The sequence below is a fragment of the Hetaerina americana genome, unplaced genomic scaffold (genome assembly GCF_022747635.1).
Source record: "Hetaerina americana unplaced genomic scaffold, ioHetAmer1.1.p SCAF_6, whole genome shotgun sequence".
Classification (NCBI taxonomy): Eukaryota; Metazoa; Arthropoda; class Insecta; order Odonata; family Calopterygidae; genus Hetaerina; species Hetaerina americana.
The window spans coordinates 47,835,574-47,854,430 of record NW_027287205.1 but is presented as its reverse complement, the minus strand read 5'-3'; the positions used below and the strand labels follow the sequence as shown (position 1 = coordinate 47,854,430).

The 18,857-nt window shown below is 33.3% G+C and overlaps 1 protein-coding gene across 1 annotated transcript in view; it reads left to right on the top strand.

The window, feature by feature from the left end:
• gek (serine/threonine-protein kinase gek) overlaps positions 1 to 18,857 on the top strand; it is an 84,513-nt gene that overhangs the window by 22,706 nt on the left and 42,950 nt on the right. The window contains exons 10-19 of the mRNA XM_071594141.1: positions 1,321 to 1,472; positions 1,587 to 1,693; positions 5,203 to 5,365; positions 6,913 to 7,073; positions 8,997 to 9,138; positions 9,283 to 9,432; positions 10,634 to 10,758; positions 11,756 to 11,864; positions 12,158 to 12,306; positions 13,690 to 13,796. Coding sequence (XP_071450242.1) covers positions 1,321 to 1,472; positions 1,587 to 1,693; positions 5,203 to 5,365; positions 6,913 to 7,073; positions 8,997 to 9,138; positions 9,283 to 9,432; positions 10,634 to 10,758; positions 11,756 to 11,864; positions 12,158 to 12,306; positions 13,690 to 13,796 — 1,365 coding nt within the window. The remainder of the gene's footprint in view (positions 1 to 1,320; positions 1,473 to 1,586; positions 1,694 to 5,202; positions 5,366 to 6,912; positions 7,074 to 8,996; positions 9,139 to 9,282; positions 9,433 to 10,633; positions 10,759 to 11,755; positions 11,865 to 12,157; positions 12,307 to 13,689; positions 13,797 to 18,857) is intronic.

Genomic DNA, 18,857 nt, shown 5'->3' with positions numbered 1-18,857 from the left:
ATATTGTTTGACAACCAATTTTGCAACGAATGACTCGTATGGGTTGGCACGCTGTCCTGCTGGAAAATGTACGACTTTCCAGATGTCACAGTTTTCATCCATGGCTTCATTATATTTATCAGAGCATACCAATAAATTTTTTTGTTGATATTTTCCCCTTTGTTAAAGAAATGCAGTGGCATGACACCTCCCTGACCACAAGCTCTTTCGAGTGAGTTTTCCTTACCTGTGTTGCAAAACCATTGTCAGACTTTTTTGATGACATTATATGCCGTCGAATTCAGGTACCCGGAGACGCGAATAATTTCTTTTGCCATATGACCAGCGCATACACTTTCAGTAATCATGGCTCTTCACTCTCTGACATGACTTGACCATTTTGAGGTTATATCTGGTCAGTACATCTGTCAAGCTTATTTGGGTGCCAACGGTGACCTCTACATGTGGTGTATTAAATGGCAGGAATTGCAAGTTTAATTTTGTCCAGCTTCAATTCTTATTATTATTATTAGATTATTATTATTAGACTATATGCAGCTCACCTTTTTTATCATTGTCAAGAACATATTCGTGTATAAGAAATTCACAATGAAAAGTTCGCTAACAAAGTTAGTGAACTTCTTAAGTTTAGTTAGCTGTCCACAGAATTTTAGTTAAACTGATGTAAATTGTTAATGTAATCATCACAAGTACTTCAATTTGAGGTTTGGTGTCAGGAGTTGAATGAACTAGGCATGTCACATCTCTCAAGGATGAAATATTCCGTCATAACCTTTCCAAAAGGCAAAAATTTTATTGATTTGTTTAAAAGGATTTATCTAAATAAAACAAGTTATTGAAATGAGATTATTATCTCGGATCAAAATATAAGCAAATGTATGGACTTATAAACTCTGAGTATTAGTAAAAAAAAATAGCCTTATCACACTAAAATCAATACTATTTTTTCACCATCTGTTGCGGCAATTTTTTGATTAATGTTATGCCTTTGATGGTGTGATATTTTTTATAACAGCTGAATTTGTTGTATAATTATATACTAATAGTACTAAAATATTGTTAAATAACTGATGAAACTTAGCATTAATCTTTTCAGTGTTCATGGAATCCATCTCCCATTGTAAATACAACTATGTACATCATGTGTTTTTTTATTAATATCATTTAAATATGTGAATACTTTATTGTATTTTTGTCTCCTTATCATTTCAGATAAAATCTTGCATTGTTACTTCAAGTGTTTCTAAGTTTTTTTCGGTGATTTTTGTACATTTCTTATGAAACCAATAAACTATAACTACTTTTTTGATAACATTTCAGAACTTGAAACACAGCTGAAAGGTCTTGAAAGCCAGCAGTCAGCTGAATTCAAAAGAGAAATAATGATCAATGACACAGAGAGTGCAATGAAAGTGAAAGAGTTGGAAAAATTGGTGAGAATGTTAAAGCAAGAAAAGGAGGAAGCTCAGAAGGTATATTTAACATTAGTTTAATATGTTACTCTGTTACATATTTTTGTAATTTATCTTACTGAGAGAAGATATCCAATCAAGAAGATTCAAGTATGTTCTTTTTTTCATTTCAAGGAAAAACTTGATGTTCAAGATAAGTTGAAGCTTCAAGATAAGGAATTAAAGGATGCCTTAAGCCAAAGAAAACTGGCAATGACTGAATACACAGAAGTCACTGATAGGTAGGTGTAAGGTCTCTTAATTAGCAGAAAACATTATTTTCAGAAAATCGTTATTCTTGTCCCACTGTTTCCTTAGTGGTGCTCAATTGGAAAAACATATCTGCCATGATCCCTGGTCCATTTCCAAACTATTAGGTTACATTTGGCCCCTAAAATATCATTTATTACCTCAGTTGCTTTATGTAAGCAAGTCTTGTTAATGTTTTCAAGGAATGTTTATTAGCGTTAATACTCATCTCGGAATGCACATTCACAAGTTACTCTCTAAAGCATACAAATATAACAAAAGAGAGTGGGCCTCAGGGGTGAGATCAATATTTTTGCTAGAACCAATCTTAAATATGAAGTAGGATCTGGTGCTTTTGCGGCATATTTGCTTGATGAAGTTATCTTGGGTCAGGGGTTCTACGAGGGTCATCCGGAAAGTAGTACCCGTTCGTGAAATAAAGACACAAAAGTAAATATTAACAAACATAAAAAATTTTATTTGAAAGAGGATACTTTAAACTACTTCTCAACATAATCTCCAAGCAAATTAAGGCATTTGTCATAACGTGTGACAAGTTTCTGTATTCCTGCTGCATAGTCCTTCGCCGCCAGCTCATTGAGATACGCGAGGGACCCATCTTGCACAAATTTTTGCATAATGCAGATGGTGTTTAACAATTTCATGAACAATTGTTCGAGAAACATTGGGAAAATGCTCACAGATGTCATCAATTGTGACGCGCCGATCGTTCCTCACGAATTCGTCAACTGAGCTCACCAGTTGGTCTGTAATGACAGACGGTCTCCCCGAACGCTCATCGTCGTGTGTGTTCCCCCTCCCCATGTTGAAGTTGCGACACCACCGCCGAACAGACGACTCGTCCATTACATTGTCTCCATACACCTCCTTTAATTGGCGATGAATATCACATGGGCGAACGTTTCTTGCACTGAGGAATTTAATCACTGCCCTCACTTCACAACTGGCGGCGTTCTCAATTTTTTTAAACATTGTAAACAATCACAGAAACAACACAGGCAATGCTAGCGTCACGCAACTTGGCTCAGAGAAGGCAGACAAGCCACTGAAGCTATCTGACCTCGTCCAGCGGCTACTCGCGTCGTCAGCACTTCATGCGGCACGAACGGGTACTACTTTCCGGATGACCCTCGTATATTGGCAGACATTTTGATGCTCGACTTGTGCGTTGTCCTCAGGGTAGATCTACCCTGTGGACGATGCCCGAGTGTAGCATCAAAACATCGGCCAATATAGAACCCCTGCCCTGGTGGGAGACCTAAAAAAATTTCATTTATCTTATATATCATTATAAACAATTGTTGTTTCGATGTTTCAACTTGTAACTTTTTGGAATAAAAAAATTATTGTAATACTTTCAAACCAGGCAATACTAAGTTTGAGGGTATTAGTTCCCAAGGGTTTTATTTAAAAATAATGTAAAATTCTTTTCAGAATACTTTCTAAATATAAGCAAACAGTGGGCCCTAAATACAGTAAAACTTGATTTAAAAAAGTTCCATTTTCAAAGAAGCTGAAGGAAATGCTAATGAACAATTACTTTAGCAGAGTCACCTACTGATGTGCCCATGGCTGCGGAAATTCAATTGTAATAATCGTTTGCCTTGACCAGGAAAAACAAAGTTATTTTTCAAGATTCTTTTTAAAAATACAGTAATGGAACAAATGGTTGCATTTTTGTTGTTGGAATTCCAATTCTGTCCTTTTGTGAGACCTTTGTGGATGTCAGTTCTTTTGATACAATTGACAAAGAGAAAAAGTTGGGGGTAGATTGAAAGTTTTTTCGTCCATGTGACAAGTAGCATGACCAGCATGAATCTTGCAATCAACTCTTTTCCAATCTCCTTCAGAGGGTTTTGCATTCACTTATACGGCTATTGACTCAGCATATAAGAGTTCTATAATTCTGGGCTCATGGCTTTTGTTTGCGAGAAATGGAGAGTTAAAGGATGATGCCCTTATAATGTATAATGTAAAAACTTTGTGTACTGCATCTCTGACAACAAAGATTGATGGATAATATAGAGATTTTTTCTCTGGAAATAAAAAAATGTGGATTTTTCAATTGAATTATTTTGCCTTAATATGAGATCTTTCCAGTAAATATGCAAACTGAGGCCATAAAAACTTTATTTGCAAAATTTATTCTACTCGATTTTGTCCCCTTCAAAGTACTTTCCATTCGTTGCTATGCACTTATCCCATCTTTTTCCACTGTTTAAAGCACCCTTGGAAGTCCGTGGCAGTTAGGCTTTTCAGCTTTCTCATCATTTCTTGCTCTATTGTGCCCACATCGTCCCAGTGTTGTCCCCTCATCACATTTTTGCATTTTGGGAATAGGAAAAGTCACAGGGGACGAGATCTGGCAAATGAGGAGGATGATCGAGGATGGTGATTGAATTTTTTGCCAGAAACTGGCAAACAATCAATGCTGAATGTGCATTGTCATAGTGAAGGATCCATCCATCGCCATGAGTCAAATTTGGATGCACGCGATCTCTCAAAAGCTCGAGAACTGTGAGGTAGAATTCAGCATTTACTGCTGGTGCTTCAGGAAGAAATTCATGATGAACAATACCTTTGACATCAAAGAAAACCAGGAGCGTGGCTTTGATTTCCATACGGCTTTTTCTTGATTTTTTGGGTTGATTTAAATCCACTTGAAAACAGATGTTTTCTTCAAAGCATTATCACTGCAAACAGCTGTCAACATTTCAGTAATTTCTTGATAAATTTTACCGCACTTCAGCAAAAAACTCGCTGTTGATACATTGCTCCGTGATTGAATCAATTTCCATTTTCGACAAACAGTGAAAATAAGGGCGACAGAATCTAACATGACTGGCACCATACGCACAGCTGCTGATCCGCCAAGCACAGATGGCTCATTAGGTCTCAGGCAACTAGCACAGCTTGTGGGTGGGGCTATAGTCCGTGCCATTGCCACCAGTTTGTACTAGTTCGTGTATTTATTGGATAGACCTCGTATAATGATTATATTTCTGGTTGGTTTATATTTGTATTTTATTCATATGTAGACTTGTCAAGTGCAGATAACCATGCAATTAATGATTGTTTAAGTAAATTTTCAGTTGAAAGTGCGGATACCCTTGAACAATTTTAAAGCTAAGTGTTTTGAATTATCTTTTTTTTTGTGGATAAATTACTTCCCATCAGTCTTCTAGTGCTATGCATTACATGCAGACCACTATTAGCACCAAAGTTCAATCTTTCAAGGAAGATGGGGATATTGTTAAGGCTTATTATACTTTATTATAGATGCCTCAATGCTGTTCACCATTTTTTTCTCCTTGTCCTTAGTCTATATGGAGCAGTTTGCAATTAAATTTGCTAATGGTTAGATACTACTTTGTATTGATTATCCTATTTACATCTTAAATTACTATCTTGCCTAAAATATTTGTTCTGTATTTATCATTTTAAATGTATAATTTGCCCAACATATTTATTCTTCCTTCAGGTTATCGGAGCTCAGGCAACAAAAGCAGAAGCTATCAAGACAAGTGAGAGACAGGGAAGAAGAACTAGAAGTTGCTATGAAGAAGGTTGATAGCCTTAGGCAAGATTTGAGAAGGGCAGAAAAACTCCGGCGGGAGCTTGAGGCCAGGGTGGATGAAGCACAAGTAACTAACCATCTTGAAAATAATTGTTTCTTATGTTTTATTATGTATGCATGAGTGGTCCATTAGCTAATGAGGAACCATTTTAGTAGAAAAATTATTTGAAATTCATGTGGATTTTATAATTTCACTTTATGAATATATTGTGTTCCAAATAATAGTATGGGAGAAATGCCTGAATATCATATTTTTTGTATTCGTGCTCGCTGGTGCAAGTTAATACTTTATTGATAATCACCATAATTGATCAAGAAATACGATATCATTGGATAAGTATTCATGGTTAATTTACTCCTATGCTCATCCCATACTGCCTGGTAAGAGATATGGCATTTGCAACTGTGATTTGACAAAAAACTAAAATACATGAAAAACTTAGCCATTGTGCTGATGGATATTTGTGCTGGAATTGGTTACATTTACTCAAAATATGTATCCAATCAAAGAATTTTTCTAACTTCTTTCAAGAATGTTTTGGGCAACTACTTGAGACTTTTCCATGTAGTATATTGATTCTAGGCACCCGTAACCGTTATCAATTTTTATTGCAACAATTTTATAAGGTTGCCAATAAGTATCATGAAATGGATATTGAATAAAAATACAAGCTTTACTAAATATCCGGACTGTAAGATGTATATCACCTGGATATTAAGATAATAAATGAAAAGAAAATGTATCCATTTCAGTGCATCTTCTAATATTATGGCATATATTTATGGCCTAAAAGTGTCTTATTAATGAATATAAATGAAGCAATTGGACAAAATTAACCTTATTTCTATATATTCTGTAGTTAGAAGTTTTTTGTTTAAATCAGATCTTCTCAGAATACCTTTTAAGGGAATGATTGCCCGTCATTACCTGTGGGTAACTTGAAACTGCCTTTTAACCTTACTTGGAAATTGTTGTGGTGTCAAATGGTTTAAAAAGCCAATGCATTATAATTTAAATCCATATTAAAGAAGTCTAAATGAAAAAAAACTGGTTTTGAAGGTAGACATTTAATGAATGAAGAAATGTCTAATAGACATTCTCAATTTTTTCAATAAATTTCAATCATCATGTTGTGTACCAATTTTCTTTCATGTCAATGAAAATAACAGCTTAAATTATTTTGAGCTCTTGTAAAATATTGAAATAGAGGGTACTTCTCACCTTCAGCCAATTATTTTGTCTTATTTTAATGCTTCATGTTAATCATTGTAACTTGGCAAACCTTATTCAATAGCTTCTAAATAGCCTAAAAATCTTAATTAAGTTATAACTGTTAAGGATGTGAACACTAAAAAAATTATTATCACTGTGAAAGTAATGCCATGTTTTGGTTATCAAACCAAAAAGTTAAAGGAGGATCTGATTTGTCATATTCCTAATTTGTTCTTTTGCCATAATTTTTATTGTGAATGGATAAAATTATATGATGCTCATACTTTATCCATTTCATTGGGCAGTTGAAGTATGGATGCCATCATCAGTATCATGTAGATCAAAACTTTACATGTTTCTTTTGTGTGGAATTTGATTAGGGTTCATTTTTTTATAACTAGGCGGAGGCTGGCAAAGAGAGGAAGTTGAGGGAACGGAGTGAAGAGTATTGTCGGCAAACAGAGGAAGAGGCTCAGAGGCTGAGGCAAAGAAGTGGTGCTGGGATAGATGGAGCATTGGGTATTGGTGGCCCAGGAAATCAGGCTGCCCAGGAGATTTCAAGGTTAATGCCTGTAGTTGATGACGTTGTATTTTTACTTCTGTTTTAATCCATCGTGCTGAGTAAACAACTGAGTTAATAAAGTGCATGGAATTAATGCATAGTTTATAAATGTTTACGCATTGATTTAATTATCAGTTTTATCTTCAGGAGTTGCAGTTTTAGGGTAGTATGTTCGTTAGTTTTAATTCTTTGACTCCGATACAGAGAACATTTTGAATTTCTGCCATATAAGCCTAATATGTTAGATTTACTTTCGTACTGCCCGCAGTACTTCCTCTCATTATTGTATGCATTTCTTGTACATTCAGCTTTCTATACTAATTCATGCTTCAATCTTTTTGGTTGTAATGTATCTTACAGATCAATATTAATTACAAAATGAGTTAATGATGATGGGTAATGACTTGAGACATCATAGACACGACTTATTATTATCCATTTGTTTTTAACAAATTTTATGGGAGAGAGTAGAATAAACATGATGATGGCATGTCATCCCATATGCCAGCGTTTGAATTCCAATATGAAATTTATAGTGGTATGGAGGGGTCTTCCCTTACTGCTCATTCCCCTTTCTGATCGAAACAAAATGGGTGTTGGGACCTCTGATGTAAATATTTAATACTCAAGAAAAAGAATTGCAAATTTAACTAGCTCAAAATACATGAAAATCAATTCCACTATTGAGTTCTTGCATTATAGTCATTGCAAAACTTGGTGGTACTTTCGCAGAAGTCACTTCTTGGTGGAAAAGCTAGTTGTCTGATAAGTGTTTGATGCAAGGGAGAAAACAATTGATGTCTGCATCTACCAGGGGATTTACTAAATATGATGTCGTCAGAGTATTAAAATGCAAACTAGAAGAAATTAAATACCTATACAAAAAAATGTGGCAAAACTCTTTTTCTTAAATCTTAAATTAGAATCAGGCTACTTCAGTGAGCCGCGTTGCAGCTGAGATGGTTATTTCAAGTACTTAATTTGGAACATCCTTACGTTATAATCTTACCATTCTTTTAAATTATAATGATCAAATGCGTGTGGTAGAAATAATGTGGTTTTATTCCCCATAATTATTTTTGCTCATAAAAAAGGTAATCAATGTAATATTTTTATGGTGTGATAACCAATGAGTAAATAAATTACAAAATTTTCATTAACCAATGTGCAACTATTTTCATATTATGAAATAAGTTTCAGCTATGAGTCGGGTTGCTAAATTTTAATACATTTCGAGTAACAGTTTCTTTGACAACTATTTTTCAAATTCTTTATTACCGATCTAAGTATAATTATGGCAGATACATGAGGGGGGCTGATTATAAAGACAGTATTGAATATGACTAGACCACAAGCAAAAGGAGTAATATTGACATACATTCAGAGACTTGATAGCTAGTTTCTAAACTCTTGAATTAAAACACATTAGTATTATAGTGTATTTAAATTGAGAGTAATGAAGCATAATGTGCACATATAGCCACCTTAGGCCAATCATGGATGCAATGGAAACAATAAAACTGCAACAGTGAAAAGTTATAAAAGGTCATATGCATTTACATAAAGGCATAATTTGTCACAGGTTACAAATATTGTCAAGTGTAAGGAATACTGGCTCATGTCTTTTTCAAGTGAAATGCAAATGATTTGTCAGTAATGCCTTCAAGGCACTCTTCCTTCTCCTCTTCTTCCTTAACCATTCCCTTCAGGACGCACTTCCCCCTTCCTGGCTTCACACTTGGTGCGCCCAAGTGCCTCCTTGTTTTGCGAGGCCTATGGCAGTGACAATTTTTTAATCACTTATTAGCTATTTCCTATGAATTTCAAGATAGTATCGCAATCACTGTGGATATTTTATGTGATAAGTTTAAAGGTATTTCCTTTGTAATGTATTCTTTAATCTCATGTATTATTTTTTCCCAGGTTAAAAGCTGAAGTAGAGAAGGTCGAGGTGCAATACAATGAAAATCTTGCTCAGCAACAGTCAAGGTTCAATTTAGAGTTATCAACTCTTCGAGACCAACTCCAGGAGGCTGAGAATAGGCGAGATGCTCTTGAGAGAGAGGTGAGTTTTTGTTTCAGATCCAAGAACTTTATCGCTTAAATATAGCACAAAATTGTCCAAGAGCAGTATTTTTCCAGCATTGCTCATCACTTTTATGTGCTACGTGGCTTGTAATAACCTGGTATCTTTCTCTTTTTGTGAAAGGTTGGCGTTCTCCGTGAAAAGCTTGAAGAAGCCCGGTTAGAGCAGTTTACTGAAAGTGAAGAGACACTTTCTGAAGTGAAACGCATCCATGACCGTGAGAAATTGATTCTTATGGAGGAAAACAAGAAGCTAATACTAGACTTGGATGCGGTAATTTTTTCTGTTTCTCATTTTATAAATGTATATATATCTAATTAAGGACTGTTTAAATGTAATTTCAGTATTCATAGATTCAGCTATGATGGCACTAGATGTGGGTTGGAGATGAGTTATTAGCTTAATCTAATTAACAAAAAAGTTTCATTTTAACCTTTATCTCAGTGATTGCATATTTTTTGTTCTTAACTAGGATGGAATGCAAAGTCTCAGAGAGTTTTTAAAAAACTGCATGATATGATGTGAATTTTATGTAATTGGTAAACAGGTCAGTTTAAAAAGGACATTGTATGTAATGCCGATGGATATTGTAAATATCAGTGAACAAACTGCTTTTTTAGCATAACATAAGTGCCCATAGCATTTTATCTTCAATTCATACAATAATTAATCAGCGAATTTAAGTCATTTTGTTAAGAGCAGAGTTAAGGATTGCATTTCAATCCTGTCATTTTTAAGAGGTCCAGAACAATAATGCCATCTTTTCTCTGTTAAATATACATAGAATTAGGCACTCAAGATCTAGCACACTTATTAAGATACCTAGTGAAGACATTCTGCGGCATAAATAATAAATAACAAGAAAAACATTTTAGGTTTTGTAAAAAGCATTAAGGTATGGTACAAGGTGATTAGAATGTGGAAAATAAGTTTGTCAATACACATGCAAGGGTTTTAATTCTATGTTTGTTGAAATTTCACAATAAAGTTATTATTTTCTTCAAGATAATGATTTGCCCAGGCATGGAAACTGCTTAACTTGAAAGATCTCATAAGACAATGAGAAGACAATACCAGGGATTACTTGGAAACTTGATTTAAAATGGAATTGTCATGGGAAACCTATTAACTCTACAATTAACTCATGAAACATCCAGCAAAATGAGGTCTAATGCCTATTTATGATTCAATGCAAAATTATGGTTACACTTTCTGGCTGTCCAACAGTATGTGAAACCATTTCACTGTTTAAGAAATAAGCATATGATGCAATAAATCCATATTGTAATCATTTTCAGTTCTGTCATCTTCAAATTTTAGTGTTAATTCACATTTTAAGCTGAAATTCTTTACAGTGGTAATACAAACTTTTCAGTCTTCCTATGACTGATAAAATTAATTTTCATCTGGCAGTGTCTCATTTCATACAGTGTTTTTCTTATTAAAATAGCATTTTATTTTTCCTGAAAACCAGTTAACAGAATCTGTGAACCGTATCCAAAGTGAAAGGAGGCAAATTGAGGAAGAATATGAAGAATTAAGGAACAAGAAAGAAGCAATTGCTCAATGGGAGGCCCAAATTAGTGAAATAATTCAATGGCAAGTTACTTATTCCAGTTTATTCAGATGCATTTATTCAGTAAGTTATAAGAATGTGAGTGATTAATTGATCAGGATGAGTGAATTAAAAATTGAATATCCCACTTTACTTCTTCAATTTCTATATTCTAATGGTGAAACTAATTCGAAAGTAAGTAAGGTCAATTCAAAGTTGAAACCGTACCCACTCTTTACTGTACTACTTCAATTTTCACATTATGAAAGTGCTATCTAGGAATTTTGTTGTGAAATTTTATAAATATTTTTCAGTGGAGAATTTTCTGCATATTTGGTGAATACCATGTAAGAAAGGTTGACAGTTGTCGCACAATGATAGAATTTGTGGCCAATGTTTTATTTTTCATTTAAGTTTTGGGATATTCTGAGCTTTGTTATTATTGATTTTGAAACAAGGCAGTAAAAAAATTTGAACAAATAAAATCTTGTCCAAGGAATCCATAAGGGAAAATAAAGAGTTAACATCATCATTTTTTGGTATACACCATATCTATATCCAAGTAGCATAAGCAATAGTTAGATGTAGAGGCAATAGGTCCTGAGGTTAGAGACAATGAGCCCTTGGCTTAGGAATCAAGTTCAGCTACCACCTAGCCAATCTAAAGGTTACATGATTGTATTTTGGCCGTTGAGATTCAATTGAATTAATGTGCTTTATAAATGTTTAAAAAAACTTGATTCTTAATGAATTTGTAAATCATGATAGAACAAGAATAGCTATCATGGGATTTTTTCCTTTTCTTCAAGTTGGTGTTCCATGTATGTACTTCTCTTAAATTAGGTTATAGGTTGGAGATAAAATTGCGTGGTATTATAAATTTGTAGAATTTACTATTAGGTTTGTTCTGAAAATCATCTTACTGCCCTAACTAACGCATTAGTGTTTTGGAAAATGGAACCCTGGTTAAAATGAAATCTTGCAGTTATTTGGTTTTGAATGTAGGAATTAAAGATTAGTCACTAATAATTTTATTTTCAGGGTTAGTGATGAAAAGGATGCCCGTGGTTACCTTCAAGCGTTGGCTACAAAAATGACGGAGGAATTAGAATTTTTGAAACATTCTGGAGTTGCCTCAGCTCCCACAGCGGTAAGTTGAATAGCATTATTCATTTTGTTTCATTCTTATAAATTTTAGCCTTAACAGAGCAATTGTACTAACAATTAGAATGTTTGATAAATCAATCCTTGATCTGTTGGGGCTGGTCTTTCTATCATGTCAATTGTAATTGCACAGGTACATATTCAATTAGAATCCAAGTATCTTACGTTCAAAGTTTATTATTTTGTATCATTTAATTTGTTTCAATCCGTACAATTTAACCTAATAGTATGCATGTGGTCAATTGAAAATAATGATTATATTTTCCATTTCATTCATAGGATAAGAACTGGAGGAATAGGAGATCACAAAAACTTGATAAGATGGAGCTGCTCAATCTTCAGAGTAGTCTTCAATCAGAAATTCAAGCCAAACAAGCAATAGGGGAAGAACTTAGTAAAACTAGGTCAGAACTTGTTGCTGCACAAAAGTAAGTATAAATACCACATTCCTACATACTTTAATTCATACATATTTCCATTTGAAAGTCCACATAATAATCATCACATATTTCCAGTGTGTGGCATTTTTTTGTACCATGCAAAAAAATAAGGGCAATCATTGTGATAATTCAGGATTAGACTGTTCTCTACATGCCTCATGATGATGAAGAAAGAATTTGATTGGCCATCACTTGGAATAAGGAACAAGGAGGAATCACAAGCCTGGAAGCAAATTAGTGATACATGTAATCATGTCTTATCAGTGAATATATATTAATACCTCTAGAGAAAAAAATTTGAATGAAGGCATGTAGACTGTAATGAAGTAGCCAAGCCTCTTATAACAAGCTCATATAACCCTAATGTCTAATACCAAAAGTAAATGTAAAGAACCAAGAACTAAGGATAAATGAATGGTATCTATTGATAAAAAAAACAGCTCTGAAGTGTGTAAAGAGTAATGTTATTATTTAGTGACAAATATGATTGAGGTGATCTTTAGACATATTATAGATCACGTACATGAAGGAGATTATTCATGATACGATGATTATGTGCGGTTGAAACTCTTAATTATGCACCCTGCCAGAATTTTTTGTAATAGCAGTAGTGTATGTCTCAGGAACTACATTATTCTAATTGGAAAGTAAATCCTAAAAGTAAACAAAGAGGGTGAACATGATAAAAGCACTGTATTGATTGCCATCTGGAAGTGAGTTAAACTGCCAAAGATAAAATGAATTATTTTGAAGTGCTCAAAGATAACAAGGACCCAGGAAGATTTGCTGGTAAAGAAAAAATAAACTTGCTGAAGTTACCAATTATATGATCCTAAAACCTGTGATTGTCTAATATTACAAATCTTATTAGTTTAATTCATGCAAATTTAACTTATTCATCCTTCATGTTTCATTTAGCCAGCAAAGCATTACCAAACTTTATTAAATAGTCAATTGCTACACTGTCTGTCAACAGATTTATTTTAATGCATTATAGTTGGTGTGTTTGACAAATTTGCCTGAAGTTTGTGTAGGGGCTCCAAAAGTAGGTATGATTAAGGAGATAAATGAATTGAATTTGAATGGTTTTGGAATAAGGATTTTGCAGGCCAATAACTCAATAGTAACTTGTAGTCTGGGGACATTTATCTGAGACATGCTGATTTTGCTCATTTTCGTCTATCCACAGTAATGCTTTTCTGAAAATGGTATCATATGATTATCCTCTTTGAAAATTTTCTTGCATTTCACTTAACTAGCAAATTGAAGTAAGATATATGAAATTTGAAGGTAATTAACCACACAGTTTATGTTAGGTGAAACAAAAGCATTCTTTCTTCCATTGAACTAATAATCTTTCGCAATTTGCAGAGAACTAAGAGATTCAAGGCAGAGGTTTGATGGCTTAAGTCATGAAATCAAACGAAAGGAGTCCCAAATCAAGGAGTTGCAGCAACGGCTAGAGGCTGGGGATGGATGTAAGTTCACGTTTCTTTACTCCTCTAAAACTATTCTGATTATGTTTATGGTGAATCTGTACTATCTCTCTTAATGAAGTCGTTCAGCATTCTCGAAAGGATACTTTTATTTGTGAATGCACATTTTATTCTCATTAGTGAGTGTATTACAATGTCTTGTGTTTCAGAGGTACTTTTTCATTCATCCTTACATTCTGCCCAATTAAGTTCTGCTTCAGGCTGTTAGTCATATAAGAATTTATTATTGATTTTGATGCCCATAGACTTTCATATTGACTTAATGGATAACATGGTGATATCCAGGTGCCATTTGTAGTGGTGTATGAGTCGATTAAATGTGAAAATGTTTTATTTTAAGTGAATAATAGTTATAATTAAGCCATGAAAACGTGTACATTACCATTAGACACACTAATGGAAACAATCCTCGACAGCTCAAATATTATGGCTTATTTCTTTTACAGACTTTATTATTATCATGAGGATTGGTCCCCTTAGTATAAGTGGTTTAGTCTCATCTTTCAATAGGGTGGTTTCCTATTTGTTGCATTTTTGTTGTGCATTCAAAGTTCATTAGTAGTGGCATTGCCAAACACATCCCAAAAATTCCTGACTTTCTTCCTCAATGTTATAATTTCAAAGCTGGTAATGAGCTGTACAAATACTTGAGGAACACCAACCCATGAGAGAAATAGGCTTTCTTCCATTATTGATGCTTGCAGTAAATATGGCCTAGTAGCCCTTGTAAATTCTTTTCTGTGAATGTTCATGATTCATGATATGGTTTTGCTGAGAGTTTTGATCATTACTATAAGGAATATGATCTGATATGCAGCTTAAACATAGTTATTCGCTAGAGTTATATTGCGACTTTCTTAATCATTAAATGTATACATATTCTTAGACTGACTTGTGAAAGTGTAGAATATTTGTTTTGAAGGTTATACAGAGTTAATGTAGTAGATCATTTCATTCTAGTGTAATCAACAAAAATAATTATTTCTGATACTGTGTAAACCATTCAGATATTCATGCAAAATGTAATGTTATGCCCAGCAAAATTGTTTAAGGTAATAATAGGGGGCTATTGTGAACTAGAGGTCAAAGTCACTCTGCCAGGTAGAGTTTTACTCTACCCACCAGAGAAACTCCTTCTACTACGATTATAATACGGGGTGGTCATAAGAGTCTCACCACTGGTTGGTGTAATCATTTCAGGGGTCATAGTTTGATGGTAACTGGAAGTTTCATGTATATGAAAATTACCATGTTCATACAGTCCAAAAGTGATATTAGCTAATGTTGAGCCTTCTATTAGCTGCCGGAATGGCATGAAAGAATTTTTAAGAAATACATGTATACGTATTTATGATTCTTAAGTAAAAATTATTGACTTAAATATTAATACCAAATTAACATGTGTAAAGTTGATTAATGGATGTGGTGAAGAAGAGATTAAACTTCGTTGACCTCTTAGAAGAGAAAAAATGGAAAAACTTTCATGCTTCAAACTTTCAAACAAAAGAACCAAATAGGTAAGGTACATTTTATGCAACTAATGCTTAATGATTATTTGGCTGGCAACATTAAATGTAATGTATATGGCTGATCGTATACATATTGGCTAAAGGAAATTCTCTGGGGAAAATAGCACATAATATTGTAGCTTCTCGACTTCTAAAGTCCACTGCAGTTCATGGATCAATGAAGAAAAGAAGATAGTTCATGACTGATTATTACACATATTGTGTCCTTATGATTTGTTTATTTATCCATCGCTAAACTTAATGTCATTTGGGAGGACGATGAGAAAAATAACGTAAATTTTTCATCACTGCTGAAAACAAATTATGGATTTAATGTTTTATCTATGGGGGAGAAAAAAATCCTGGAAGAATGTAAATTGAGAGAAATGGTAACGTATATGCATGTAACAGTGGTGGAATAAGAAAAATTTTGTGATTTACAGAAGAACTTCCTATCGTATGATACCATAGCACCAAAATACTGGTGTCACATACCTATTATGAAAATAGCCTCTTTGATCGAACATGAAAATATACTAAATTTTCCTGTGAAGAAAGTAATTTTTCATTATTTGCATTGTTTATGCACTTTTGTGCACAATGAATTGGCGATTGCAATCACTACTCTTTGATGTAGGAAACTGCCCTATTGTGTACATTTTAAAGATTTAATTAGTATATTTTGTTTATATCATTGCACGAGATATCAATTTTTGTGGTTTTTTAGATGGGATAGGTCATTTTACTCCTTTTTAAGATGAAAGCTTTTCTTTATGGTGTTGATTATATCTTTAATTATTTATTATTTCATACTTGTTTGTTTATTTTCTTACCTATCCTATTTAAAGAGAAAGTAGATGTAATTATATATTATGCTAAGATGAATTTAAAACAGATCGTCTTTCATTTTCCATTGCATTTCAAATTAATTTTGAATTTGTCGTAGTGTAAAGGATGGCTAAGTTGTTATTTATATATTTTGGGTTTATTGTTAATTCATTTTAATCGTATAATGTTTTTAATCCTCCACTATTAAAAAACCTTCTCATTAAGTCAACAAAAGTTAATCCATTTAGGTCAGTCGATAGTGCCGTAAAATATGTAAAAGTTCATGCTTGTTATTCATAACTGGTGAATTACCTTCTTCAGATTTTACCGTGTGTTAGCTGTTGCATAGATATTATTTATATAATTTCATAAGGCTCCATTGTTGTTTGCCTTTAGGGGTAAACACAGATATTTTTCCTAGATAACCAAACTGTACAGTGGGATATAATTTCAGTTGTCTTAGATTTTATGGGAATGCCATTACCAGTAATTGGTTCTAATTCTATGTTAAATTCTTAGATTTGCATTTGCTGTCAGTTGAAACTTGTGAATGTGTAACATAAATAGAGAAATGAGAGTATGTCTGTGAATCACCCAGATTTTGTAAGTAAATTCTTAATGATATCGTTTAATTATTCATCATATTAGCATCTGGGGTGATGTCAGCCAAATATTTTTAGCCCTGCTCATACTTCGTACTTGGTTAGAATATTTTCATATAGGTTCATCCATAAAATATTCCTACCATCCTGTGTTCGTGAGTTCAAATATTTATTGCTGTAATTGATGCTTGAGTATTTGTTAAAGTTTTCTATGTTACTGTTAATTTCAATTCACTCTCTGATTCTGAAATTCTTCTTTGGCTATGTGACTTAATGAGTTGTACCTATTCAATGATGTGCTTTTGACATGTACAATTTTCAGCACAGATACTCTTTCCCCAATTGTACCTGTGACGATTGTTTCTTGACCTAGGCACAAGTGAAGATATCTCGGACAGAAGGGGCACATGTTTGAATAAATTGAAGTCAAGGGATATAAGGTAGTGACTGATTCATAAGCTGAGAAAGCTTAACTGCCTCTCTGTCTTGTTCTAAGGAGAACTTGTTTTCGCATCTTGCTCAAATACTCCTATGTATGGAATGAATACATGCATTGGATTATCATTAATCTTTTGAAGATTAACAAAACTGTGATATATATTTCATGGCGTAATAATAACTTCATCCAGTTATTAGATGTGATAATTTGGATGGGTTTATTTTTTCCTGCTGTACATGCTTTTTAAATTGATATTTCCTTTTAACATTTTTGTTACTAAAAGACTTCATTTTAAAATAACTGTGATTGCAAGATTTCCTGTCACATCCCTCTTCATGGCTGATGATAGTTCTTTGTACAAAGTCGGAAGTCATGTTCCTGTATTTGTTATCATAGTTTATATTAGCTGTGATAAGCCATTTTAAAAATTTGAAAGTTAAATTCATGACGATCAAACTAAAATCATCTAGGCAAATGAGCTTTGAAAGAGAAATTCATATTGTATTAAATTCATAAGCATATGGGTAGCTTTAACCCCAATCTGGCCAGCTGGCTGCAGCGATTGGAGGATATCAATGATCAATGGTTTTCATACAAGTGAAAGATTAGCTAAAAATATTTATATAATAGCGGTAAATCACTGTAAATATGGATTAATTAATATGAAATAGTATTTCTTTTTCATCTTAATTAGTTAAGGTATTGTTGTTGGTTTATACAACATCAATCTGTGACCATATAAAATATCAGCTGATAGGCAATCAAATTTTGTGGTGTCAGACATTTAAAGATTTAAAAGAAAAACATCTCTTGAAATAATTCACATTTTTCAACACTTTAACGCTTATATTCATCTTTATTTTTAAGCTTTACTTATGCAATTAAAAACAAATGGAAGAATGGAATTTTATATCATCTTATTAATTATTCATTCTCCTACTTTTATAACATAATCGTGAAACAAAATACCAATATTACAGAAAATCTGTTTTGACAGAATGACTTCAGTTCTAAGAACTTCAGGGAAATAGAATTTTAGATATGGAATTTATAATTAATAATGTGGAAGTATATATTTATCAAGTATTCGTAGCATTCAAGTATCAAGTAGTCAAGTATTTCTCAACAGCTCGGCCATTTCATGGTAACCTCATAGGCAGGAGGAAAATTCATTTGCAGATTATGCACAGCTTGTGGGAGAAAGTTCAGCCACCTCTTGTTCAGAACTTGCACCACTGTTTGTCATTTTATATCACCCTAGCCAAAACAAAAAGTGAGTGCCCACTGGATTTTTATGTCTACATTAATGAAAACATCCGTAGGCAATTATTCAACTGTAATTTAACTATCAGATATCCATAAAAATCAGAAGTATTCCATCTGATCATACTCATTTGTTATCCAATTCTTTTTCCAAGTAACCTTGCACATTGAGTCTTGGCTCTCCAAAAATGTATACATTTGAAGCAGAATTGAATCTGCAGTATTTCCACCAACCTGGAAAACTTAGAATTTCACCCATCTGGATAACTAAGGGAATTTTGTAGGTGTTCTGGACACATCTGTATTTCACCCAGTGTTCATGAGAAAGATCCCTGCCTGTCATTTTTATTAATATTTCATAAAACTCTTCCAAGTTTATGATGCACTGAAATGATGACTGTAA